Source organism: Eptatretus burgeri, chromosome 7 (assembly GCF_056783735.1).
Source record: "Eptatretus burgeri isolate ZD-2024b chromosome 7, Ebu_testis_v1, whole genome shotgun sequence".
Taxonomy (NCBI): domain Eukaryota; kingdom Metazoa; phylum Chordata; class Myxini; order Myxiniformes; family Myxinidae; genus Eptatretus; species Eptatretus burgeri.
Window position 1 is genome coordinate 35,926,840 of NC_140967.1, and position 23,348 is coordinate 35,950,187.

The 23,348-nt window shown below is 52.0% G+C and overlaps 1 protein-coding gene across 1 annotated transcript in view; it reads right to left on the reverse strand.

Annotated features, from left to right (window-relative positions):
* The window catches only part of LOC147023041 (ATP-binding cassette sub-family C member 4-like), an 83,178-nt gene that overhangs the window by 45,868 nt on the left and 13,962 nt on the right, over positions 1 to 23,348 (reverse strand). Inside the window, exon 2 of the mRNA XM_085888039.1 lies at positions 17,581 to 17,691. Within this exon, the coding sequence (XP_085744165.1) occupies positions 17,581 to 17,691 (111 nt within the window). The remainder of the gene's footprint in view (positions 1 to 17,580; positions 17,692 to 23,348) is intronic.

Sequence of the window (23,348 nt, forward strand, 5' to 3'; positions counted from 1 at the left end):
GGGCCCGGACAAAGGTGGGATGCACCTTGTAGCAGCACTGCGCCGTTGGGGGCCGAGGTTCTGACCACTCTTTCCCCCTGGCGCCATTAAGCTGGCAGGCCTCCGTTCGGCTCTAAACAACCGATTTGGCAGAGAACAGCAGAGCGAGCTTGTTAAAACTCAGCTCGCAAATCAAAAAAGGAAACCCCATGAGTCCATTGGGGAATTGGCTCACGACATTCACCGCGCACGTAGTTGGAATTGCATAGGCGGGCATGGTAGCGTCTGTGCAGGAAAGGGTGGCACTGGACCATTTCGTCCACCCACCATGAGTCAGGCAGTTGATGCCGTAGCACTCTCTATAAAGCGGCAAGGCCCCTGACTTAGAGGGGGGGTGAGCGCTGCCCGTTAGCAGTGAGACAGGTGGGCCCTACGCACAACGGGGGGTCCACGGGAGGAGCCGCCCCCGAAAGGAGGGTGGACCTGGAGGAAATGGTTCGGGGAATGGTAAACTGCCAGTTGGCAAAGTCTGGACCATGGCAGGTGGCTCCGATGATGGCACCCGATAAAGGCTCAAACTCGGAATTACAGAGGGGAAAATTTGGAGTCTTGGAGGCAAACACCTTACCAGGTAAGGTGTTATAATTGTGGTTTGACAAGTCACCTGTCACGGGATTGCAGAGCTCCAAGCAGGGAAATACCGCTATCCAGGACCACCAACTCCACCCCGTACGGACCGGACTAGCCAACCCTCAACGCCCCTCCCGCCAGGCCCGAGGAAACTAGTATGTGCCGATCATATAGGGCCATGTTCGGCTGTGCTAGATGGAAAAGTGCCCTCATGGTTGGGACAGGTCATTTATTGTGGCCAAATTGGCATTGGTAGTTTGACAATTAGATGTAAAATCGCCAGAGTAGGGGGTAGACGCCATGGTGGACACAGGAACAAGTGCCACGATAATCAGCCCTGTGATCCTTGATTTGAGCATAGATGGCTGGGATGATATCCGCTGTCTGGAAAATCATGGCCTGCAGCTGGCTACCGAGGCAACGGCTCCCATCATAGGGCATGGTTTTGTGACCCTTAAGTTGGGTTCGTTAAAGAAGAGAGTGGAGGTTTGGGTGACGAAGGTGTGCGGCCCATGTCTAATATAGTTAGATTTGTTAACCGCCAGCGAATGTAAAAATCGATCTAGCCCAGGGTATCATGCAGGTGGGTTTCGAAGAGCTGCCACTAGGCAGTGTGAGCACGGACGAGGTGGAGCTGGAGGCACCTGATCCAGTGACCATTCCCCCGAGTGCCGAGGCAATAGTCCCGACACGATGGCGGGCTCACCCAACCTGGCAGGAACCCTATGGTCTGGTCGAGCAGCTGGTGGGGCAACCAATGCAGGGCTGAGTCGTGGGCCTTACCCTTGTAAACACTGACTGTCAGGGTAATTAACATTAGCACAGAACCATGCACTTTCGGACGGGGCACGAAGGTGGCAGACTGCACCCGAGTTATTAATGTCACAGAGGTGAGAGATGAGAACATCTGGCCGGATCGACCCCGGAGGGAATCTCGAGAATGTGATAAGAATTGGCCCGATCCCATTTGCGAGATGGTAAACCAGAATAGTGCAGATTTGGAGGAAGCCCAACGGGAGGCCTTCCACAAACTAATTAGCCAGCATTTGGGAATCTTTTCTTTATCTCCCGAGAACAATGGACATACGGGCCTGGTGAAACATCAGATCCACACCGGTGAGGCCCGGCCAATTCGTCAGCACGCCCGACAGCTCTCTTGCAGCAAGAGGGAGGAAGCTGATGAGCAGGTAGAAAAGATGCTGAGTGCAGGCGTCATCGAGTCCTTGGAAAGTCCTTGGATGTCACCTGTTGTGTTGGTTAAAAAAAAAGGATGGGACCACATGTTTCTGCATGGACTATCACCAGCTAAACAACGTGACACTCCAAGACTTCTATCCTCTGCCTAGAATTGACGATACCCTCGATGTTGTTGCGGGCTCAAATTGGTTCTCAACTTTGGACCTCAAGAGCGGGCATTGGCAGGTGGAGATGGAAAAGACAGGGGAGGATAAAATGGCATTTTCCACAGGGAAGGGACTGTCTCAGTTCACTGTGATGCCGTTTGTTTTGTGTGATGCCCCTGCCACCTGTGAACGATTAATGGGGCGTGTACTGGCAGCATGCCATGGCAATCATGCCTGGTGTACCTGGATCTGGGTTAAAGTTGAGCCCAGAAAAATGTACCTTGTTTGTGAAGGAAGAGGTCCATCTCGGTCACGTGATAGATCGCGAGGGGGTGAAAAATCGACCCAGGTAAAGTCAAGGCGGTAGAGGAGTGGCCCGTACCGAGCAACATCAAGGAGGTGCGGGGTTTTTTGGGACTCTGCTCTTACTCCGGTGCTTTGTAGAGGTAGCCAGGCCCCTTCACCGGCTTATGGAGAAGGGGACGGGGTTTAATTGGACACAGGAGTGCAATGATGCTTTCCTAAAATTGAAGGGGTGTTTAACATCCACACTCATTCTAGCATTCCTCACTGATAACGGGACCTTTATCCTGGACACGGATGCGAGCCAGGAAGGATTGGGTGCAGTTTTGGCTCAGACGCAGGAGTGCGTGGAAAGAGTGATCACGTATTACAGTCAGGTCATGAGTTGGCCCGAGCGAAATTATTGAGTCACTCGCAGAGTTATTGGTTATGCTGTCTGCCATGAAGCATTTCCACCCGTACTTGTACGGACGGAAATTTTCGGTTCGAACTGACCATTCCTCCTTGCAAAGGCTCATACGGTTCAAGGAACCCGAGGGCCAAATTGCAAGGTGGTTGGAAAAGTTGCAGCAGCACGATTTTTTTTTTATACGAAAAGTTATTTTTATACGAAATTTTTATTTAGTTATACAGTACGAAAAGTTATTTTTATTTATTTTTCCTTATTGATAAATTCCTTGTGAACATTTCAACCTGTCTGTGCTTGTCCTTTCCTTCCATTGATCCAGCATTGTCTGAACCTAGATAGACTGGGAGGTAATTACCAAATTAATTGACCTGTAATAGTCGGCACGCACCAACGGTAAATGCTTGGCCACCCTAATTAAGATCTAATCAAGATAAGATCGGTGCTTTGCAGAGGGCATGCTCCAAGTTCAGGAAGCCACGTGACCTCGAGCTAAACGGAAAAATTAGACTGACACTGGAACTCGTGGTTAACCGATTGGTGTTTGTGGTTGTAAAGCAACCCACTGTACTGCAAAGTTGATTTGTAAACGGTGGCCCCAGGTCCGGCTCCGAGGAGGAGAAATGGGGATTAACCACCTTATAATACACTCGGTACCCGTGGCCGTAACTACTGTATATATGTATGTATGTATGTATGTATATATATATATATATATATATATATATATATATATATAAAATAAATAAATAAAAATAAAAATAAAAATAAAAATCGCCGGACGTGTCTGGGTGGTGATTATGTCCGGACGGAGTTCGTTTCCGGACATTGTCCGGTCGGTGTTTGCCGTATGGCCGGTAGAAAATGGATTTCAGACGTTATTTTGTCTCCATCTTCACTGTTATTCCATGCAGAATCATTTTAATGAAACAGTAAGAATCGTAATTAACACTATCGCACGTCTGCCTTCCCTTCCCCCACCACTCCCCTCTCTCTCTCTCCCCCTCTCCCTCCCTCTCTGCTACCCCACCACCTCCTCACTCTCCACTCTCCACCCACCCCTCTCATCCTCTGCCACCCACTTTTCATATTCCTATCAGCGAAGTGACAGGTGGTATTTCCTAGTGTATGTATGTACATTTTATTTGTTGTTGTATTTGTTGGGGTTTTGGAAGGTTTCTTTGGAAGATTAGAAGGGAGTTACATCCAAACACATAAAGAAAGCCTGGAGCTTAGAAACGTCAATAGTAACTTTGTTTAGATGGATTACCATTCCCCCCCGCCCCCCTCCCCCGTATTAGTGGACAGGGAAATAACCATTTCCCCCGCTTTGATTGTGCAGCAGGTATTAATCCCCTTTGCAACTCTACTCTAAATCCCCTCTTCTGATGTCCCGTGTAAACTCTTCTCCCCATCCTTGCTAACCTCTAACGTTCTCCGCACCTCATTACAGCGCACACATTCACACAAACAACACACTTTACATTACAATCAGATTTCATTACAACAGCACAATATCAAGCAAAGGCTGCAAGGAACAGCACAATGGTATTATTGGCATACCAATCAGGAACCTGCCCTGGGAGCTGCCCAGTCCCCAGGCCATGCCTTGGTTGGGGGCTTTATCATTCTGAGTCGTGCAGCAAGCAGGGTCGCGTACGTCCAGGGTGAGCTAAAGGAGTTCTCCAAAAACTAGTCAAGTGAGCACAAGCCACGGTGCAGATGGGCTCTGGTGCGAGTGATCAAACCAGCTGCGGAGCGAGCGATCAAACCAGCTGCGGATCTCTTTCCCTGGACATGCCAGCAATTACACACTGATTTACATGATCATTCTCTAGCTTTCCCTGCTTTTAATCATCGACTTGGAACGCACAAATAGTTATCAATGATTTATCTTCGACTCACTCAGAGCAAGGTAAGGGTACCGACAAGCATTCACAATTTCCTCTCTGTATTATGAAGCCTTCACCGCATTTCTCCCCACACGGTGTGCTACATCACCACCTCTCTTCTTTCTTCCCCCCCCCCCTTTTCAAGTAGGGACCACGTAAGCCCGCAAGCTTGTGTCGGGTGAGTAGGGGAGGGAGGGGGGGGAGGTCGCCAACAAGCTGTGCCTTCTGTAACTCTCCATCTATCTATCAACCTTACTTGTCCGACTTCCCAGCATGAATGAGGTGCCTATGTTTGTAGATTTATGTTAAGGATTGTCTAAGGGGCAAGATTCTTTATTGTGTGACACTTCGTTGGTTGTAAATACATGCTTTTGTTTAACAAGACATTTAGTTTCCAACCTGCTTGATTGTCTCTTTCTTCATTTGTTTGACACTCGTATGTAAATAGTGAATGGGAGTTTTGCCCTGCAGTTTTTCTGCGTTTAGACAAGCCAACATCCCACTCATGGTTCCGCTCAGCCATACATGATGTAAGTATGAGTGGGGTGCCGAGAGCACAGTGCGCTCTCTGGGTGTGGGGTGGGGGGGGTTAACTTACCGGGGAGGTAATGTGGGAATTTAACACGAGGGCCCGACCTAAGTTAATCATCTCAGACAGCATCCATGGTTGTGCAGTGCACAACCCAATGTGAAGCAGAATTAACTGGGGCTCTTCGGCTTCGGGGTCAACGGTCAGGAAGCAGGTCCAAGAGAGGTCACTCGTGACCCAGCTGGCAGTCCCACAACAATATAAAACCCAAAAAGCACGGTCAAGCCTCAGTCGACCCATGTGAGTCCATCTACCAATTACATACCGATTGAATATGAAGATGACTACACTTCTATCTAGTTTTTAAATGAAATAGTATCAGACAGTGAGTACATCCATTAATCAAGTATTATTGCACTGTGACTAAATCTATACCTTTCAACTTCACCTTCACACTTTTCAGAACTTTTCCCTTAGACTTCTAACCCTTTTGACACCTTCAAATCAAATGATCTGAAGGCCAAATTTAAAGGTCAAGATGAAGACGAAGTCACGGTGCAATAATATGGTATGAATAGACATACTCATGATCCAATACTATGAAATAAAATTGATATTTATCATATTGATACTGATAAAATTGAGAAAAGCACGGTGTGCGTCTTGACATCAATATTAGTGAGATACAGTGTGCATGATGGCAGGAGATGAAGGCATGGGCATGAGATGTGGTGGGCTGTGTCCCGGAGGATTCACACACGTCTGCAGTGCGAGGTTTTCACTCAAGTGTGTATGCACACACAATACAGTACAGTAGCTTAACGATGTCCTGAATTGAATCAGAACGAAAGGGTCTCAAGGGTCTGAACATATAAATATTTGAAAATTGTCTGAAGGCTGGGTCTAAAGGACGAAGAATTATACCTTTCATTTGCAATCAATGACCTTTCATTTTGTAAATAACTGGAACAGTGAGGATGGGGAGTGAAGGTGGGGAGAGTGAGGAGGGGGAGGTGGAAAGAGGGGAAGGGGAGGCAGCGTGAGCGGAGGGGAAGGGGAGGCAGCGTGAGCGGAGGGGAAGGGGAGGCAGCGTGAGCGGAGGGGAAGAGGAGGCAGCGTGAGCGGAGGGGAAGGGGAGGCAGCGTGAGTGGAGGGGAAGGGGAGGCAGCGTGAGCGGAGGGGAAGGGGAGGCAGCGTGAGCGGAGGGGAAGGGGAGGCAGCGTGAGCGGAGGGGAAGGGGAGGCAGCGTGAGGGGAGGGGAAGGGGAGGCAGCGTGAGCGGAGGGAAGGGAGGCAGCGTGAGCGGAGGTGGAAGGGAGGCAGCGTGAGGGGAGGGGAGGGGAGGCAGCGTGAGGGGAGGCGGAAGGGGAGGCAGCGTGAGGGGAGGCGGAGGGGGAGGCAGCGTGAGGGGAGGCGGAGGGGAGGCAGCGTGAGGGGAGGTGGAGGGGGAGGCAGCGTGAGGGGAGGCGGAGGGGGAGGCAGCGTGAGGGGAGGCGGAGGGGAGGCAGCGTGAGGGGAGGCGGAGGGGGAGGCAGCGTGAGGGGAGGCGGAGGGGGAGGCAGCGTGAGGGGAGGCGGAGGGGAGGCAGCGTGAGGGGAGGCGGAGGGGAGGCAGCGTGAGGGGAGGCGGAGGGGGAGGCAGCGTGAGGGGAGGCGGAGGGGAGGCAGCGTGAGGAGGGGAGGCGGAGGGGAGGCAGCGTGAGGGGAGGCGGAGGGGGAGGCAGCGTGAGGGGAGGCGGAGGGAGAGGCAGCGTGAGAGAGGCGGAAGGGGAGGCAGCGTGAGAGAGGCGGAAGGGGAGGCAGCGTGATGGGAGGCGGAGGGGGAGGCAGCGTGAGGGGAGGCGGATGGGGAGGCAGCGTGAGGGGAGGCGGAGGGGAGGCAGCGTGAGGGGAGGCGGAGGGGAGGCAGCGTGAGGGGAGGCGGAGGGGGAGGCAGCGTGAGGGGAGGCGGAGGGGGAGGCAGCGTGAGGGGAGGCGGAGGGGGAGGCAGCGTGAGGGAGGCGGAGGGGAGGCAGCGTGAGGGGAGGCGGAGGGGGAGGCAAGCGTGAGGGGAGGCGGAGGGGGAGGCAGCGTGAGAGGCGGAGGGGAGGCAGCGTGAGGGGAGGCGGAGGGGGAGGCAGCGTGAGGGGAGGCGGAGGGGAGGCAGCGTGAGGGGAGGCGGAGGGGGAGGCAGCGTGAGGGGAGGCGGAGGGGAGGCAGCGTGAGGGGAGGCGGAGGGGGAGGCAGCGTGAGGGGAGGCGGAGGGGGAGGCAGCGTGAGGGAGGCGGAGGGGAGGCAGCGTGAGGGGAGGCGGAGGGAGGCAGCGTGAGGGGAGGCGGAGGGGAGGCAGCGTGAGCGGAGGGGAAGGGGGAGGCAGCGTGAGCGGAGGGAAGGGGAGGCGTGAGAGGCGTGAGGGGAGGCAGCGTGAGGGGAGGCGGAGGGGGAGGCAGCGTGAGGGGAGGCGGAGGGGAGGCAGCGTGAGGGGAGGCGGAGGGGGAGGCAGCGTGAGGGGAGGCGGAGGGGGAGGCAGCGTGAGGGGAGGCGGAGGGGAGGCAGCGTGAGGGGAGGCGGAGGGGAGGCAGCGTGAGGGGAGGCGGAGGGGGAGGCAGCGTGAGAGAGGCGGAGGGGAGGCAGCGTGAGGGGAGGCGGAGGGGAGGCAGCGTGAGGGGAGGCGGAGGAGGAGGCAGCGTGAGGGGAGGCGGAGGGGGAGGCAGCGTGAGGGGAGGCGGAGGAGGAGGCAGCGTGAGGCGGAGGCGGAGGGGAGGCAGCGTGAGGGGAGGTGGAGGGGGAGGCAGCGTGAGGGGAGGCGGAGGGGAGGCAGCGTGAGGGGAGGCGGAAGGGGAGGCAGCGTGAGGGGAGGCGGAGGGGAGGCAGCGTGAGGGGAGGCGGAAGGGAGGCAGCGTGAGGGGAGGCGGAGGGGAGGCAGCGTGAGGGGAGGCGGAGGGGAGGCAGCGTGAGCGGAGGGGAAGAGGAGGCAGCGTGAGCGGAGGTGGAAGGGGAGGCAGCGTGAGGCGGAGGGGAGGCAGCGTGAGGGGAGGCGGAGGGGAGGCAGCGTGAGGGGAGGCGGAGGGGAGGCAGCGTGAGGGGAGGCGGAGGGGAGGCAGCGTGAGCGGAGGCGGAAGGGGAGGCAGCGTGAGCGGAGGCGGAAGGGGAGGCAGCGTGAGGGGAGGCGGAAGGGGAGGCAGCGTGAGCGGAGGCGGAGGGGAGGGGAGGCAGCGTGAGCGGAGGCAGCGTGAGCGGAGGTGGAGGGAGGCAGCGTGAGGGGAGGCGGAGGGGAGGCAGCGTGAGGGGAGGCGGAGGGGAGGCAGCGTGAGGGGAGGCGGAGGGGAGGCAGCGTGAGGGGAGGCGGAGGGGGAGGCAGCGTGAGGGGAGGCGGAGGGGGAGGCAGCGTGAGGGGAGGCGGAGGGGGAGGCAGCGTGAGAGAGGCGGAGGGGGAGGCAGCGTGAGGGGAGGCGGAGGGGGAGGCAGCGTGAGGGGAGGCGGAGGGGGAGGCAGCGTGAGGGGAGGCGGAGGGGGAGGCAGCGTGAGGGAGGCGGAGGGGAGGCAGCGTGAGGGGAGGCGGAGGGGGAGGCAGCGTGAGGGGAGGCGGAGGGGGAGGCAGCGTGAGGGGAGGCGGAGGGGAGGCAGCGTGAGGGGAGGCGGAGGGGGAGGCAGCGTGAGGGGAGGCGGAGGGGGAGGCAGCGTGAGGGGAGGCGGAGGGGAGGCAGCGTGAGGGGAGGCGGAGGGGAGGCAGCGTGAGGGGAGGCGGAGGGGAGGCAGCGTGAGGGGAGGCGGAGGGGGAGGCAGCGTGAGGGGAGGCGGAGGGGAGGCAGCGTGAGAGAGGCGGAAGGGGAGGCAGCGTGAGAGAGGCGGAGGGGGAGGCAGCGTGAGGGGAGGCGGAGGGGGAGGCAGCGTGAGGGGAGGCGGAGGGGGAGGCAGCGTGAGGGGAGGCGGAGGGGAGGCAGCGTGAGGGGAGGCGGAGGGGGAGGCAGCGTGAGGGGAGGCGGAGGGGAGGCAGCGTGAGGGGAGGCGGAGGGGAGGCAGCGTGAGAGAGGAGGAGGGGGAGGCAGCGTGAGGGGAGGCGGAGGGGGAGGCAGCGTGAGGGGAGGCGGAGGGGGAGGCAGCGTGAGGGGAGGCGGAGGGGAGGCAGCGTGAGGGGAGGCGGAGGGGGAGGCAGCGTGAGGGGAGGCGGAGGGGGAGGCAGCGTGAGGGGAGGCGGAGGGGGAGGGGGGGTGAGGGGAGGCGGAGGGGGAGGCAGCGTGAGGGGAGGCGGAGGGGAGGCAGCGTGAGGGGAGGCGGAGGGGAGGCAGCGTGAGGGGAGGCGGAGGGGAGGCAGCGTGAGGGGAGGCGGAGGGGGAGGCAGCGTGAGGGGAGGCGGAGGGGAGGCAGCGTGAGGGGAGGCGGAGGGGAGGCAGCGTGAGGGAGGCGGAGGGGGAGGCAAGCGTGAGGGAGGCGGAGGGGGAGGCAGCGTGAGGGGAGGCGGAGGGGGAGGCAGCGTGAGGGGAGGCGGAGGGGAGGCAGCGTGAGGGGAGGCGGAGGGGGAGGCAGCGTGAGGGGAGGCGGAGGGGAGGCAAGCGTGAGGGGAGGCGGAGGGGAGGCAGCGTGAGGGGAGGCGGAGGGGAGGCAGCGTGAGGGGAGGCGGAGGGGAGGCAGCGTGAGGGGAGGCGGAGGGGAGGCAGCGTGAGGGGAGGCGGAGGGGGAGGCAGCGTGAGGGGAGGCGGAGGGGAGGCAGCGTGAGGGGAGGCGGAGGGGGAGGCAGCGTGAGGGGAGGCGGAGGGGAGGCAGCGTGAGGGGAGGAGGAGGGAGGCAGCGTGAGGGGAGGCGGAGGGGGAGGCAGCGTGAGGGGAGGCGGAGGGGAGGCAGCGTGAGGGAGGCGGAGGGGGAGGCAGCGTGAGGGGAGGCGGAGGGGGAGGCAGCGTGAGGGGAGGCGGAGGGGGAGGCAGCGTGAGGGGAGGCGGAGGGGAGGCAGCGTGAGGGGAGGCGGAGGGGAGGCAGCGTGAGGGGAGGCGGAGGGGGAGGCAGCGTGAGGGGAGGCGGAGGGGAGGCAGCGTGAGGGGAGGCGGAGGGGGAGGCAGCGTGAGGGGAGGCGGAGGGGAGGCAGCGTGAGGGGAGGCGGAGGGGGAGGCAGCGTGAGGGGAGGCGGAGGGGGAGGCAGCGTGAGGGGAGGCGGAGGGGAGGCAGCGTGAGGGGAGGCGGAGGGGGAGGCAGCGTGAGGGGAGGCGGAGGGGAGGCAGCGTGAGGGGAGGCGGAGGGGGAGGCAGCGTGAGGGAGGCGGAGGGGAGGCAGCGTGAGGGGAGGCGGAGGGGAGGCAGCGTGAGGGGAGGCGGAGGGGAGGCAGCGTGAGGGGAGGCGGAGGGGGAGGCAGCGTGAGGGGAGGCGGAGGGGAGGCAGCGTGAGGGGAGGCGGAGGGGGAGGCAGCGTGAGGGGAGGCGGAGGGAGGCAGCGTGAGGGGAGGCGGAGGGGAGGCAGCGTGAGAGAGGCGGAGGGGAGGCAGCGTGAGGGGAGGCGGAGGGGAGGCAGCGTGAGGGGAGGCGGAGGGGGAGGCAGCGTGAGGGGAGGCGGAGGGGAGGCAGCGTGAGGGGAGGCGGAGGGGGAGGCAGCGTGAGGGGAGGCGGAGGGAGGCAGCGTGAGGGGAGGCGGAGGGGGAGGCAGCGTGAGGGGAGGCGGAGGGGAGGCAGCGTGAGGGGAGGCGGAGGGGGAGGCAGCGTGAGGGGAGGCGGAGGGGAGGCAGCGTGAGGGGAGGCGGAGGGAGGCAGCGTGAGGGGAGGCGGAGGGGGAGGCAGCGTGAGGGGAGGCGGAGGGGGAGGCAGCGTGAGGGGAGGCGGAGGGGGAGGCAGCGTGAGGGGAGGCGGAGGGGAGGCAGCGTGAGGGGAGGCGGAGGGGAGGCAGCGTGAGGGGAGGCGGAGGGGGAGGCAGCGTGAGGGGAGGCGGAGGGGAGGCAGCGTGAGGGGAGGCGGAGGGGAGGCAGCGTGAGGGGAGGCGGAGGGGAGGCAGCGTGAGGGGAGGCGGAGGGGGAGGCAGCGTGAGGGGAGGCGGAGGGGGAGGCAGCGTGAGGGAGGCGGAGGGGAGGCAGCGTGAGGGAGGCGGAGGGGAGGCAGCGTGAGAGAGGCGGAGGGGAGGCAGCGTGAGAGAGGCGGAGGGGGAGGCAGCGTGAGGGGAGGCGGAGGGGGAGGCAGCGTGAGGGGAGGCGGAGGGGAGGCAGCGTGAGGGGAGGCGGAGGGGAGGCAGCGTGAGGGGAGGCGGAGGGGAGGCAGCGTGAGGGGAGGCGGAGGGGGAGGCAGCGTGAGGGGAGGCGGAGGGGAGGCAGCGTGAGGGGAGGCGGAGGGGGAGGCAGCGTGAGGGGAGGCGGAGGGGGAGGCAGCGTGAGGGGAGGCGGAGGGGAGGCAAGCGTGAGGGGAGGCGGAGGGGAGGCAGCGTGAGGGCAGGCGGAGGGGAGGCAGCGTGAGGGAGGCGGAGGGGAGGCAGCGTGAGAGAGGCGGAGGGGGAGGCAGCGTGAGAGAGGCGGAGGGAGGCAGCGTGAGAGAGGCGGAGGGGGAGGCAGCGTGAGAGAGGCGGAGGGGAGGCAGCGTGAGAGAGGCGGAGGGGGAGGCAGCGTGAGAGAGGCGGAGGGGGAGGCAGCGTGAGAGAGGCGGAGGGGGAGGCAGCGTGAGAGAGGCGGAGGGGAGGCAGCGTGAGAGAGGCGGAGGGGAGGCAGCGTGAGAGAGGCGGAGGGGAGGCAGCGTGAGAGAGGCGGAGGGGGAGGCAGCGTGAGAGAGGCGGAGGGGGAGGCAGCGTGAGAGAGGCGGAGGGGGAGGCAGCGTGAGAGAGGCGGAGGGGGAGGCAGCGTGAGAGAGGCGGAGGGGAGGCAGCGTGAGAGAGGCGGAGGGAGGCAGCGTGAGAGAGGCGGAGGGGAGGCAGCGTGAGAGAGGCGGAGGGGGAGGCAGCGTGAGAGAGGCGGAGGGGAGGCAGCGTGAGAGAGACGGAGGGGGAGGCAGCGTGAGAGAGGCGGAGGGGGAGGCAGCGTGAGAGAGGCGGAGGGGAGGCAGCGTGAGAGAGGCGGAGGGGGAGGCAGCGTGAGAGAGGCGGAGGGGGAGGCAGCGTGAGAGAGGCGGAGGGGAGGCAGCGTGAGAGAGGCGGAGGGGGAGGCAGCATGAGGGGAGGCGGAGGAGGAGGCAGTGTGAGTAAAGGGGGAGGGGGAGGCAGCGTGAGGGGAGGCGGAGGGGGAGGCAGCGTGAGGGGAGGCGGAGGGGGAGGGGGAGGCAGCATGAGGGGAGGCGGAGGGGAAGGGAAGGCAGCATACCAATGGCATTACTGGGCTGAAAGTTTTCAATCGTCAACTGTGAAAGCAAACTTGTTGCTGTTGCAGACTTTTCTTTGAATCCAAATTCTCAACCATCACTAATATTTGCTCTCTCTGGCGTTTGGTTTTCAAATGTTTTTCAATATCAGATGTCTTTCAGTGATGAGTAAGGTCTATTGAACAAAATGAGCATGCAACTTTTGGACTGTCTGCTTTAACTTTCCCGAAATAGTTCCAAACTGCACTTCAGGACCTTTTGAATGACATTGTCAAAACTTTGTTAATGTATTGCCGATCCGTCCATCAGCAAAGCAATGAGCATGCTTTGCTGACCAACTCTAAATGCCTTGCTATTCATTTTTAAGGAACATGCCCTTGGAGCATGTTTAGTTTGGAAGTGACTTGCTTTTGCTGCTGTATTGCAAATGGGATGCCGCAGGGGCGTGTTGTTTTTCAGTTAATACAATACCAGGCCATGTGTCACTGGAACATGCCCAACAGGGACAAAAATAATAATAACTAGAGGGGGAGCACTCGGTAGAGTGCAAAACCTCCGCCGCCAATACTGCAAGGTCACTCAAGTGAACCTGATATCCTATTCATTCAATTTGACGTCAACAGTGCTCACAGAGTTATAGTTTGCAACTTTCCCTTTTACTTTTAACTTTTATATACTCAATTCATTCATCACAACTAGATTCCTTGAGACAGAAATTGATTTTACGTGGGTATATCCACCTGAAGTTCCAAAATCAGCCGCAATTATAATTTTGGCATGTTTTTTGTTGGAAATCACTTAAAACATGTAGAAATGCAAAAAAAAAAATTCAAATATTTTTGCAAAATGGCCACCATAGCGGCCATATTGGATTTTGGACCAAGTCCAAAATCTAATGGCATGATCCTTGGACCATACCTAATCCCCCCACCAAGTTTCGTCGAAATCCGTAGAGGAGTTTTTCCGTAATACTGTTCACAAACAAACAAACAAACAGAAAGGGGTGAAAACAGTCACCTCCGATCTTCGATGGCGGAGGTTAATTTCGGTAATTTCTCGAAGGTAGGAATTACTTGGCATAAAGTTCGATTCCCATTCACTGCTCGATTCCTTTCGATATGATGGATGGAATCGAGTACTTTGGAATCAATTCCACCTACCACTATTAAGCACTCAAGCAAACACTCCAACAAAACGGTTGATAAGGAATTGCTGACTTGGCAAACGATTAGTTATACTTTACTAAAGATGCCTGGAATGTCAAAAAAGTCCGAATTGGACAAATGATTTGTAATGGGACATACCTGCAAAAAAAATCAAATAAACAACACCGATTTCTGAACATTTTCAGATTTAAACAGTTATTTAGTCTAAATGATCTGATTCTCAAAACAGCAATTATATTTCCATTATATACTTTAATTAGTCCATGAGAGTAGATCATGGAAAAATTGCATCATATATTGCATGAAATCAATCACTTCAAGCTCGTAATTACAAAAACAATGTATACAGAAATTTGTAGGTATGAAGATCAACCATTCAATGATACACGTGAGGAAAGTGAAGAAGAAATAAAATCGAGTGCTTTAGCGTTAAGAAACCATTGCGGCCTGTTCCAAGTCAAGGCATTGTAAAGCAGGACAATAAAAAAAATGGTGAAGACCCCTGCGATGGACAGTTAGATCAATATGGATGACACCTTGATTAAGGACAATTAAATAAGGCCGTTAATTATCTTCAAAGGGGTTGTTCAAAATAATCCAAACACCCAATTGTCATTAGTGCACTCCTGTGAGTTCCCTTAGTATGCATGCAATGGTTCACACCATTAGGTTTCATGGTTTTGGAGTTCTGGAGGAGACTCACTGACTGACTGACTGACATTTAGAAGTAAAGATGCACAAACTCCACAAGAAGTAAAGATGGGGGGGGGGGTTGGGAGGTGGGAGTAAACTGCTAGTAATTGTATAAATACGATAATTATCAAAGACATGATGGCACATGCACAGAGTGCAGGAACTTTCGTCCATCAGTAAAGCCTGCGTGCACGCACTCAGCCATGCAGTTTGATGTCAAGTTGTCATCACTGGAGTGTGTCAGTCATTAAACAGAGTTGGTGAATAAAAATGGATATACATTTTCAAAAAGTACAGAAACAAGTACCCCTAAATATCCCATGGGGAGTTGATTTTTCACCTGACATACTCCATGGGGAGTTGATTACATATGCAAGTTTCAATTTTTTTGTTGAGCAGTTTCGGTGAAAATTATTTCAAATTTTTTTCCCTTTAATCCAATATGGCTGCCATTCCATGTGCCCGATGATGTTATAACTTTAATTCTTCACCCACATCGGGTCATATTAGATGTATGAAGTTTCATCACCCACATTAGATGAATGAAGTTTCAGATTTTTGGATGACGATTTCGATTCAATCAATTATGGCTGGAATACCACTTCACCAACGACATCATAATTATCACCCTATATGCCCCATGGGGAGTTGTTGATATATGCCACATTTCAATTTTTTTTCGTTGGGTGATTTCGCAGGAAAAGATGTCCAATATTTTCCCTTAAATTGAATATGGCTGCCATACCATGTGACATATTATATCAGAGCAAGCAATAACACATCCTCCATGGGAAGCCCCTCTTTTGTTTGAAGTTTTGCATCGATCAGACAAGCAGGAAAACCATTTTTAAAGAGAAAATATATCGATGTGGACACACATACAGACAGACAGACAAAGAGACAAGCCGGTAGGCGGACATGGGTAGTCGCCTACCCAATAGAACCTGATGCGATGGGCCTGTTCGATGGGAATGACCTGAGGATTAAGCACAAGAAAATTCATGATTCTAGCTTCAAGGGTTAATGCTGCAGATTGTTTTTTCATTAAAAGACCCCCACATTGAGGTTTTTCGGCCGTTGCTAGGCAACAGAGGGGTCCATAGCAACGGTTCTTTCTCACACATAACTAGGACATACCATGAACCTACCATACCAGTTTCATGTATATCTGACTCATAGTCTCTGAGATATAACGAACTTCGTTTTTTTATTGTTTTCAACCAGGGTTCATTCAAAGTCCATCTTCTCTGACAGTTTTCATAGGATCCAGCTGGAAATTTTTGACAATATGGCTGAATGTACTGCCCACAGTCGCTCGTGGCCCGATTTTTGGAAAAAAAATTAATTTTTTATGATTTTTCAAAAATTTAAAAGTCCCGTTGCTAGGCAACGGTGGTGTCCAACGCAACAGTTCTCATTTGCACACAACTAGGTCATGGTATGAACCTACCAACCAAGTTTCATCGAAATCACCATTGTATTAACTGAAATCGCCATTTTAAATACTGATAATAAGGGTAGAACAAATCTCAAAAAAAAAAATTTTTGGAATTTTTTTTTTTTTTTTCAACGAGATCGACGACCCAAGACAGACAGACAGAGGCATTGCAACAGTCTTACCTCCCCTTCAGAGCGAAACTAAAAAATGTAACAGGATGTGGGGATGGTCTGTGAAAAAGTATGTAAACAAGATAGGGATGGTCACTAGAAATTATTGTGTGTGTGTGTGTGTGTGTGTGTGTGTGTGTGTGTGTGTGTGTGTGTGTGTGTGTGTGTGTGTGTGTGTGTGTGTGTGTGTGTGTGTGTGTGTGTGTGTGTGTGTGTGTGTGTGTGTGTGTGTGTGTGTGTGTGTGTGTGATTAATTCATGCAATAACCATTATTCAAAGAAGGATGTAGGGCTGGTTTGACACAAGTTCTTGCAACCATCCCTACATTATTTTACAAGGAAATCCAACACAGGTGGAGGCCATTCAGCCCATCATGCCTGCGCGAACACCATACTAATTTATCTATACAAGATCCAAGGAAGAAAATGCAAAAAATGATTTTAATTTACAAAATAAATTTATTTATTTATTTATTATTTTTGTAATTTTTTTTTCTTCCCCTCAGGGTAGGAGGCATAGGCTTGCTTAAAAACACACCACATAAACCACACAACCCCCCTTGACAAGGCGTCCACCAACAGCACTCCGTACACATGAACACAATCACCCATAAATGCTCAAACTACCTAAAATTCCTGTCAACATCCCCATACCCCTCTATCTCCAGAACATCCAGGTACCTATCCAATTCTAATTTAAACTTATCTACTGTTTCTGCTGCCACTACCTTTCCAGGGAGACCATTCCATGCATTAACTACTCTCTGAGTAAAAGTCCCCTGTCTTACTACCGTCTTAACTCTCCTCTACTTTACTCTCAGGCTATGGCCCCTGGTCCTATCACTGTTATGTGTACTCTGTTGAATAATTAATCTACACTTATTTTATATATACCTTTCATTATATCTCCTTGTAACCACCTCCTTTCCAGTGAATAAAGCCCCGACTCCTTCAGCCGCTCCTCATAGCTGAGTCTAGCTAGGCCCGGAATCAATCTAGTAGCCCTGCGCTCAACCCTCTCTATAGCATCTATGTCCTTCCGGAACTGTGGTGATCAGAACTGCACACAATATTCTAAATATGGCCCTCACTAAATTCCTGTACAATGTTAACACCACCTCTTTTGATTTATAAATGATCCCCCTCCAAATACAACTTAAAACCCGATTTGCTTTACCTATAGCTGCCTGGCATTGTGCTGCCTGCTTACCTCCCATATCTATTACCATCCCCATATCCTTCTGTGTGACACGCTCCACAACTACCCCTTGCATCCTGTAATCTCTATTTTAATTGTTCTTACCCATCCCCAACACCTTACACTTGCTCAGGTTAAATTATATCTGCCAATCTTTTGCCCAATCTTGAGAGTATCAATACTTTCCTGAATCTGATCACCACCCCCCTCTGCTATCCACCTCACCTCCAAGCTTTGTGTTATAGAGGTGGTGTTAAAAAACAAACATTTAAAAACTTTTTTTTAATGTTTTTTTTATCACTTGCAACATCTAAAACAGATACAATATCAATGTTAGACTATACACTCAATGTTTTTCTATGGACCCAAGTTTCTCTGATGTATCTTGTATTCACACATCTCATGCTATTTCACACCTCTGAGTGGGATCTATCACACATTATAAATTATAGCAAAGAATCACAGTAAAGTAAACACTAAATAGATCTTTGACCCAGAATCATTTAGATGTTTAGACAAAGTGATACTTGCTAAACTTAGGATGCAGATTGATACATCAGATAGCATTACAGAAAAACAAGCATATTGAGAGCACACTCACAGCATCAAGCGCTCGCCCAAATCTTCAGAACTGTCCTGTGGAAGCACAGTGAACATATCATCTTCTTCCAGCTGTCGCTTGTACCCCACGGAAAAGAGAGAGTTGAGCCACCTGCACAAAGTAGCAAGGATACATCACGGCAGGTTTGCAGCAGACTAATCGGCAGCATTTAAATGTGCAGGAGGTGTTCCAATTTGGAACCAAGGGTGAGGAGAAGTTACCTCTCTTTGAAAGTCATAAAGGAGTCAACTGGCTTTTTGGTAAATAGCTTGAATGATAATTCCTCTGATTTTACTTTCATTTCCACTAGTCGTAAATACTGCTTCCATAAGACAGATTTGAGCCTACAGGCTCTGGCATGCCAATCAATGTATTTAATCGGAGAGTTGATAAAATGGCAATTCTCCAGTGTATTCAGCACAAAACTACCACTGCATCTAGAATGTATGATAAGGCAAATTCGACATTGAAATAGGCGTTCACCAAAAAGGCCTTGACCGATAGAAAAGAAAAGGACAACAACAATAAATTGCACATTGACACATAAGCAAAATGAAGATAGCCGAGAGTTTTGTGTACCTGCCTCTGAGCTGTCTTCGCCCAGCTATAAACTGTCATCCTGGTGTTTCACAGTCAGGACATGTCGTATCACAAAGTATGCCAACCCCAGGATGGACGTAAAACTGAGTGTCCCATCTGTTATTATTTTGTGAACCATCAATATCTCATGGTGTCCTTCACAAAGAGAAGGTTGAGTTATCGCTGGCAACCTGACCAAACGATAAATTCCTGCCATGACCAACTACTGTGAAATAATAAATAATAATAACCATTCCTTTCATGCCACGAGGTGGTGCATAGGGCTGCCGAGGCAGTTTCATTTGGGTAAGACGTACAATCATGGATGGGTCGCCACTCATGGATCATGGATGGGTCGCCATCAAAAAGCCAGTTAGCTGGCTTTTTGGTAAATAGTATCCCTCATAGCAGGGATACTTGAATGGCTTATTACCCACGCAAGCTGGTACTCATTTTGCCAACCTTGAAAGGACAACAGGCTGAGTCAACCCACTTGGTGTTATTTCAATGGCATGACAGGGGCTCACACTCAAGACCTTAAGATCTTAAGCCAACTACCTTAACCGTTAAGCAAACAACAAACCACCAATCATAACTCTACCCATAACCCTTGACAAAAACTGTTTCGGCACCACCGGTGCTGTGTGAAGAGTAAAGTACATTATTAATGACGACATTCATCACAAATTCTTTATGACTGACTCGTTAAAGATATACAGGATTTCCACAGTGTTCTTCCAGTTTTAAATATTTATAACAACCAAGTCAAGAGATACGGTGATGTGGATTTCTCCATGGTAATGTTTAACTCTCATTTTTTTTCCTTCCGTTTACATTTCTTAATCTAAGTTGGTGACAACGGTTCAATGGAATTACCGCCATTCAATATGGCAAGGACCCTCCCTCCCTACCCAGCATAAGGCGGTGGCTTTGCAAGTTTCTGGAGAAAGGGAGCGTAATTGACAGGCCTCGAAGTGGGCATCCAGGCGTTTCAGAAGACGCCATTGCTAATGTTCAAGAGATCTTTCCAACACAACCCTAGAAAATCTATTTTTCGTGCCTCACATGAACTCCGGCTACCAAAAATCAACAGGACACAAAGTTTTACACAAGAGATTGCATCTTCAAGCAAAAAAAGTGCAGATAGTGCAAGCTTTAGAACCAAACCAGAAACAAAATTGTAATTGAAAAAAGGTGGACTTGCTCGTCGGTGAAGCCGATGTTTCGGTGAGAATCCACTCGCCTTGGTCACAGCAGATGTTAAAGTGAAGAAGTCTGAGAATCATCACGTGATGACTGCCGGTGGCGAGGTGAGTATGTCTGTGGACCAATTTGGGCTGGGCATCATGTGACGGTTGCAGACGGCGTGGAAGAGATGTTACAGCTTTGTCTCACGGACATGACATTAAATCGCAAACCGCCATTTCTGTTGAAAATGGTGATTCAACTCTTTCCCAAATGGATTCCTTTACACCTCAAACATACCACTTTATTTCTCTAAGATGACCACTTGACTGTTACCAAAACTGTGACCATGCAAGTTCAAAGGTGTACGCACAGTAGAGTTCAAAGCCGGCCTCTTCATAAGCTGGACGGTGATGTTGATTCGGTGTTGAAGGGTTTGCCGAGATTCTCCTATGTAGGTCTCAGTGCATGACGGCTCTCCAAATGTGATGCCATACACCCAGTCGAGTTTCCTATCCTTCCAGATCTTGTTCCCAACATTAACTAACTGGCTGTGCAGAATTCTGTAGATTTTATTTGACATAACAATGCCAAACTTGGAAAATGATCTTCTCACTTTCCGAGATAGCTCAGCCACATACAGAATTGGCACTCGTGAAATATTTTCTTTAACCGTGTCCTGTTGTTGTTCACCAGACGTGATGTTGTTTTTGCTACTTCCCGCTTTTCTATAGCATCTCTTCAACGCCACCCCGGTAGATGAATTAGATGCGATGGTCCAGTCCATTGGCCTCCATAGTCTCCCAATGTGACGTCCTTAACCTTCTTAATATGGGGACGTCAAGGATTGTTTTTGAAACCTCTGTTGCTGACATTGAAGCACGTTGTGTAAGGATAACAAATTGCATCAGCAGTGACGACAGGTATGTTCGTCAACATATGGAAAATTGCTTGGATGTGCTATGTGCCACTAAAGGTGCACATATTGAGGTGTAATGAAGAACACAAGAAGCTTTATGAATTATGTGACAAAAAATTTTTAAACCCCACATCATTAACTTCGCATTCTGCGAAAGGTTATGTTTTGGTCGGCGTGTATTTATTTATTTATTTGTAATCTTGTGATTTGTATAACTCAAAAAGTATTAAACCGAATTGCATGAAATTTGGTGGGATGATTGGTTATTAGCCAGGAAGCATTCGATTAGATTTTGGGATCGTTCGGGTCAAAGATCAAGGTCACGAAAAGGTCAAAATCGTCTTTTTACGATAACACGGTTAATTTTTATTCAATTTGCATGCAACCAACGCCAAAATGTTCAGAATTCAACGCCTCATCTTGTGATATGCAATATGACACAATGACGCCCATACTCTTGTTACCGGTTTGGGGTCAAAGGTCAGGGGGGTCACGACCTTGAAAAATATGCGGTTTTTGTCACAACGCGGTCAATTCTTGTCCGCTTTACATGAACCCAGCACCAAAATGTTCAGAATTTAATGCCCAATCTTGTGACAATGACATCATAACACATGTCACCGGTTGGGGTAAAATGTTTGGGGGGGGGGGTCACGCCCTTGAAAAATATGCGGTTTTCGGCATAACTCAGACAATTCTTATTCGATTTGCATGAAACCAGCATCAAACGAGATTACCTTCTCTTGTTGAAACGTTGTATTCACTGAGCTTGCGAGTGAAGACTCGCCAAAACGATGCGAGTTGATTGTTGTTTAGTCCGTAGCCCCCGAAAGTCGGGGGGGGTCATGACATTATAGATATGTGGTTTGTGTCATAAGACCATTCATATGAAACCAGTTCCCCACACTCATACCAAGAACAAAAAAAGTAGTGGCAGCGAAGGTATGCGCTCTATGAGTGCCCGTTCTAGTTGTATCTTTTTTGGTTTGGTTGTAATAAAATTTTAAAACCAAAACAACTTTGTGGACACCCTGTATATTGTGTTCGGTGCTATGTTACGCTTGTATTACTATAACAGCACTCGGTTGAACACAATAACTCTGCCAGGCTGAACAGTTTACTTTTTGTATCCCGAAGATAAGCCGGATCTGCATCCGTACTTTAACCAAAATCTAAATCGGCTTGTTCTTGTCATACACACAACCTATCCACCAGGTTTCGTCCGAATCCATCCGTAACTTTGTGAGATATCCTGTTGTGCATCATTTTTTGGCCTGATCACTTAATGGCGAAGAATCACTTAGAAATTCTCATATTTGGGTCTGGATTGTCACTAAAATCGAATCAATTCGTTCCTGTCACAAGCGCAATCTGTCACCAAATTTCGTCTGTAACGTTTTGAGATATGCTCACAGACAAACAAGCAAGCAAACAGACAGGGGTGAAAACATAACCTCTATCCACATTCAGTGACAGAGGGAATTAGGATAATATACGGAACAAAATGTTTAAATCATCATGATAAAAACTATTCCAAAAAAAAAAATGTAAAAGTACACATAATGAGTTCTCTTAAAAAGAATATCAATGCAGGAGAGGCCTTGAGGCCCATCGACCCTACGCATTGGTTTTTCTGTAGGTATTCAACCATTTTTTGTTTGAATATTATGTGGCAAGCAAGGAAGCAGCAAGTACGATTTTCAAAGTTTTTTTTGTTATGAATCAGCCGGTGCTTGGAATTCCGACCACTGAGACCAAGAGCGGATGCTCTAACCATGATGGCACCGAGTCTAGTTAACCACACACAGGGGAAAGGCTTTCGTGAATGTTCTTGAACTAAGTACATAACTGGTAATGAAAAGTGAGAACAGAGAGCACAAAGAAGAGTTAGTCACCATTTGTTTTGCAGTGTATGGTGCCATGCACCAACAGGCTTAGTGTATTATCTTTTAAAGATAACACAAGTTTGAACTACACCCACTTGCTGGTTGGACTTTGGTTGATCAAATAACTGTGCGTTCTGTAACAATATTAACGTTAACAACATATATTTATACATTGAATGAATAAACTCATTGTTGAATATATATATATATATATATATATATATATATATATATATATATATATATATATATATATATATATATATATATATATATATATATATATATATATATATTGTTACGGTTGTGGAAATTCGCATTACACCATAAAGAGTCCTCAGGTGAGATATATCGGTAAGTTCATGTGTAGTTAGCCCAAACCCGTTGTATAGAGGGAATATATGTGATCCATTCGGGCTGCGACGCTTCAGTTAGCCGTTTTTCTTTGGCTATTGTTAATTTGGTGCAAGAACAACAACGAACATCGCCACAACCAACACGCCATTCACTACACGACGCCACCTTCCACAACTACGCTACCACATCTTCGCCACTCCCCATTCAACGAGCACCGTGCAGGCGCGTGCAAGAACAAAAACCAACAACGCCTGTGGGGTTTTCCCTCCTATTTTCCCCGCCTGATGCTTCCGCCTGAATCCCCCCCACCACGCTTGGTGTGAAGGGGAGGGGTGTGGCAGCTCGCTCCCGATTGGTGGATACACGGCGTGAGGCGGTCAGAGTGGGGGCACGCCCCCCTTCGAGAGCTTTCTGGAAACGACTCGAAGGGAGGTGGAGACAGAAATGGGGCGGGGCGCTGGGCGGAGAGAAGGTCGGAGCCGGCCCCTACAAAAGAGTGGGTGTGAAGAGTCAAGGTTGGTTAGTTGTTCCCTTGTCCCAGTTGGAGGCTGAAGGCTCTTGGTTCGTGCAAGCGATTGACAAAAGGCCTGGACGTGAAGGTCGACGAGAACGTCGTTCTTTTTCCTGTTCCCTTGTCCCTGAAGGGGAATTGTGGAGAATTGCGGTGATGTCCCTGGTCGGAGGTTCTGTTCGTTCGTCCGAGCTGTCGAGCGGACCACACGAGCGACCTGCGGCACGAGCTCGCAGACTACACCGGAGGGACTCGGAGTTACGGTCGCCAAGGACTCGACGCGCTCAGGGAAGTCGCGACTTCCATTTCTTTTGGGTTTTGTGTAAATGTG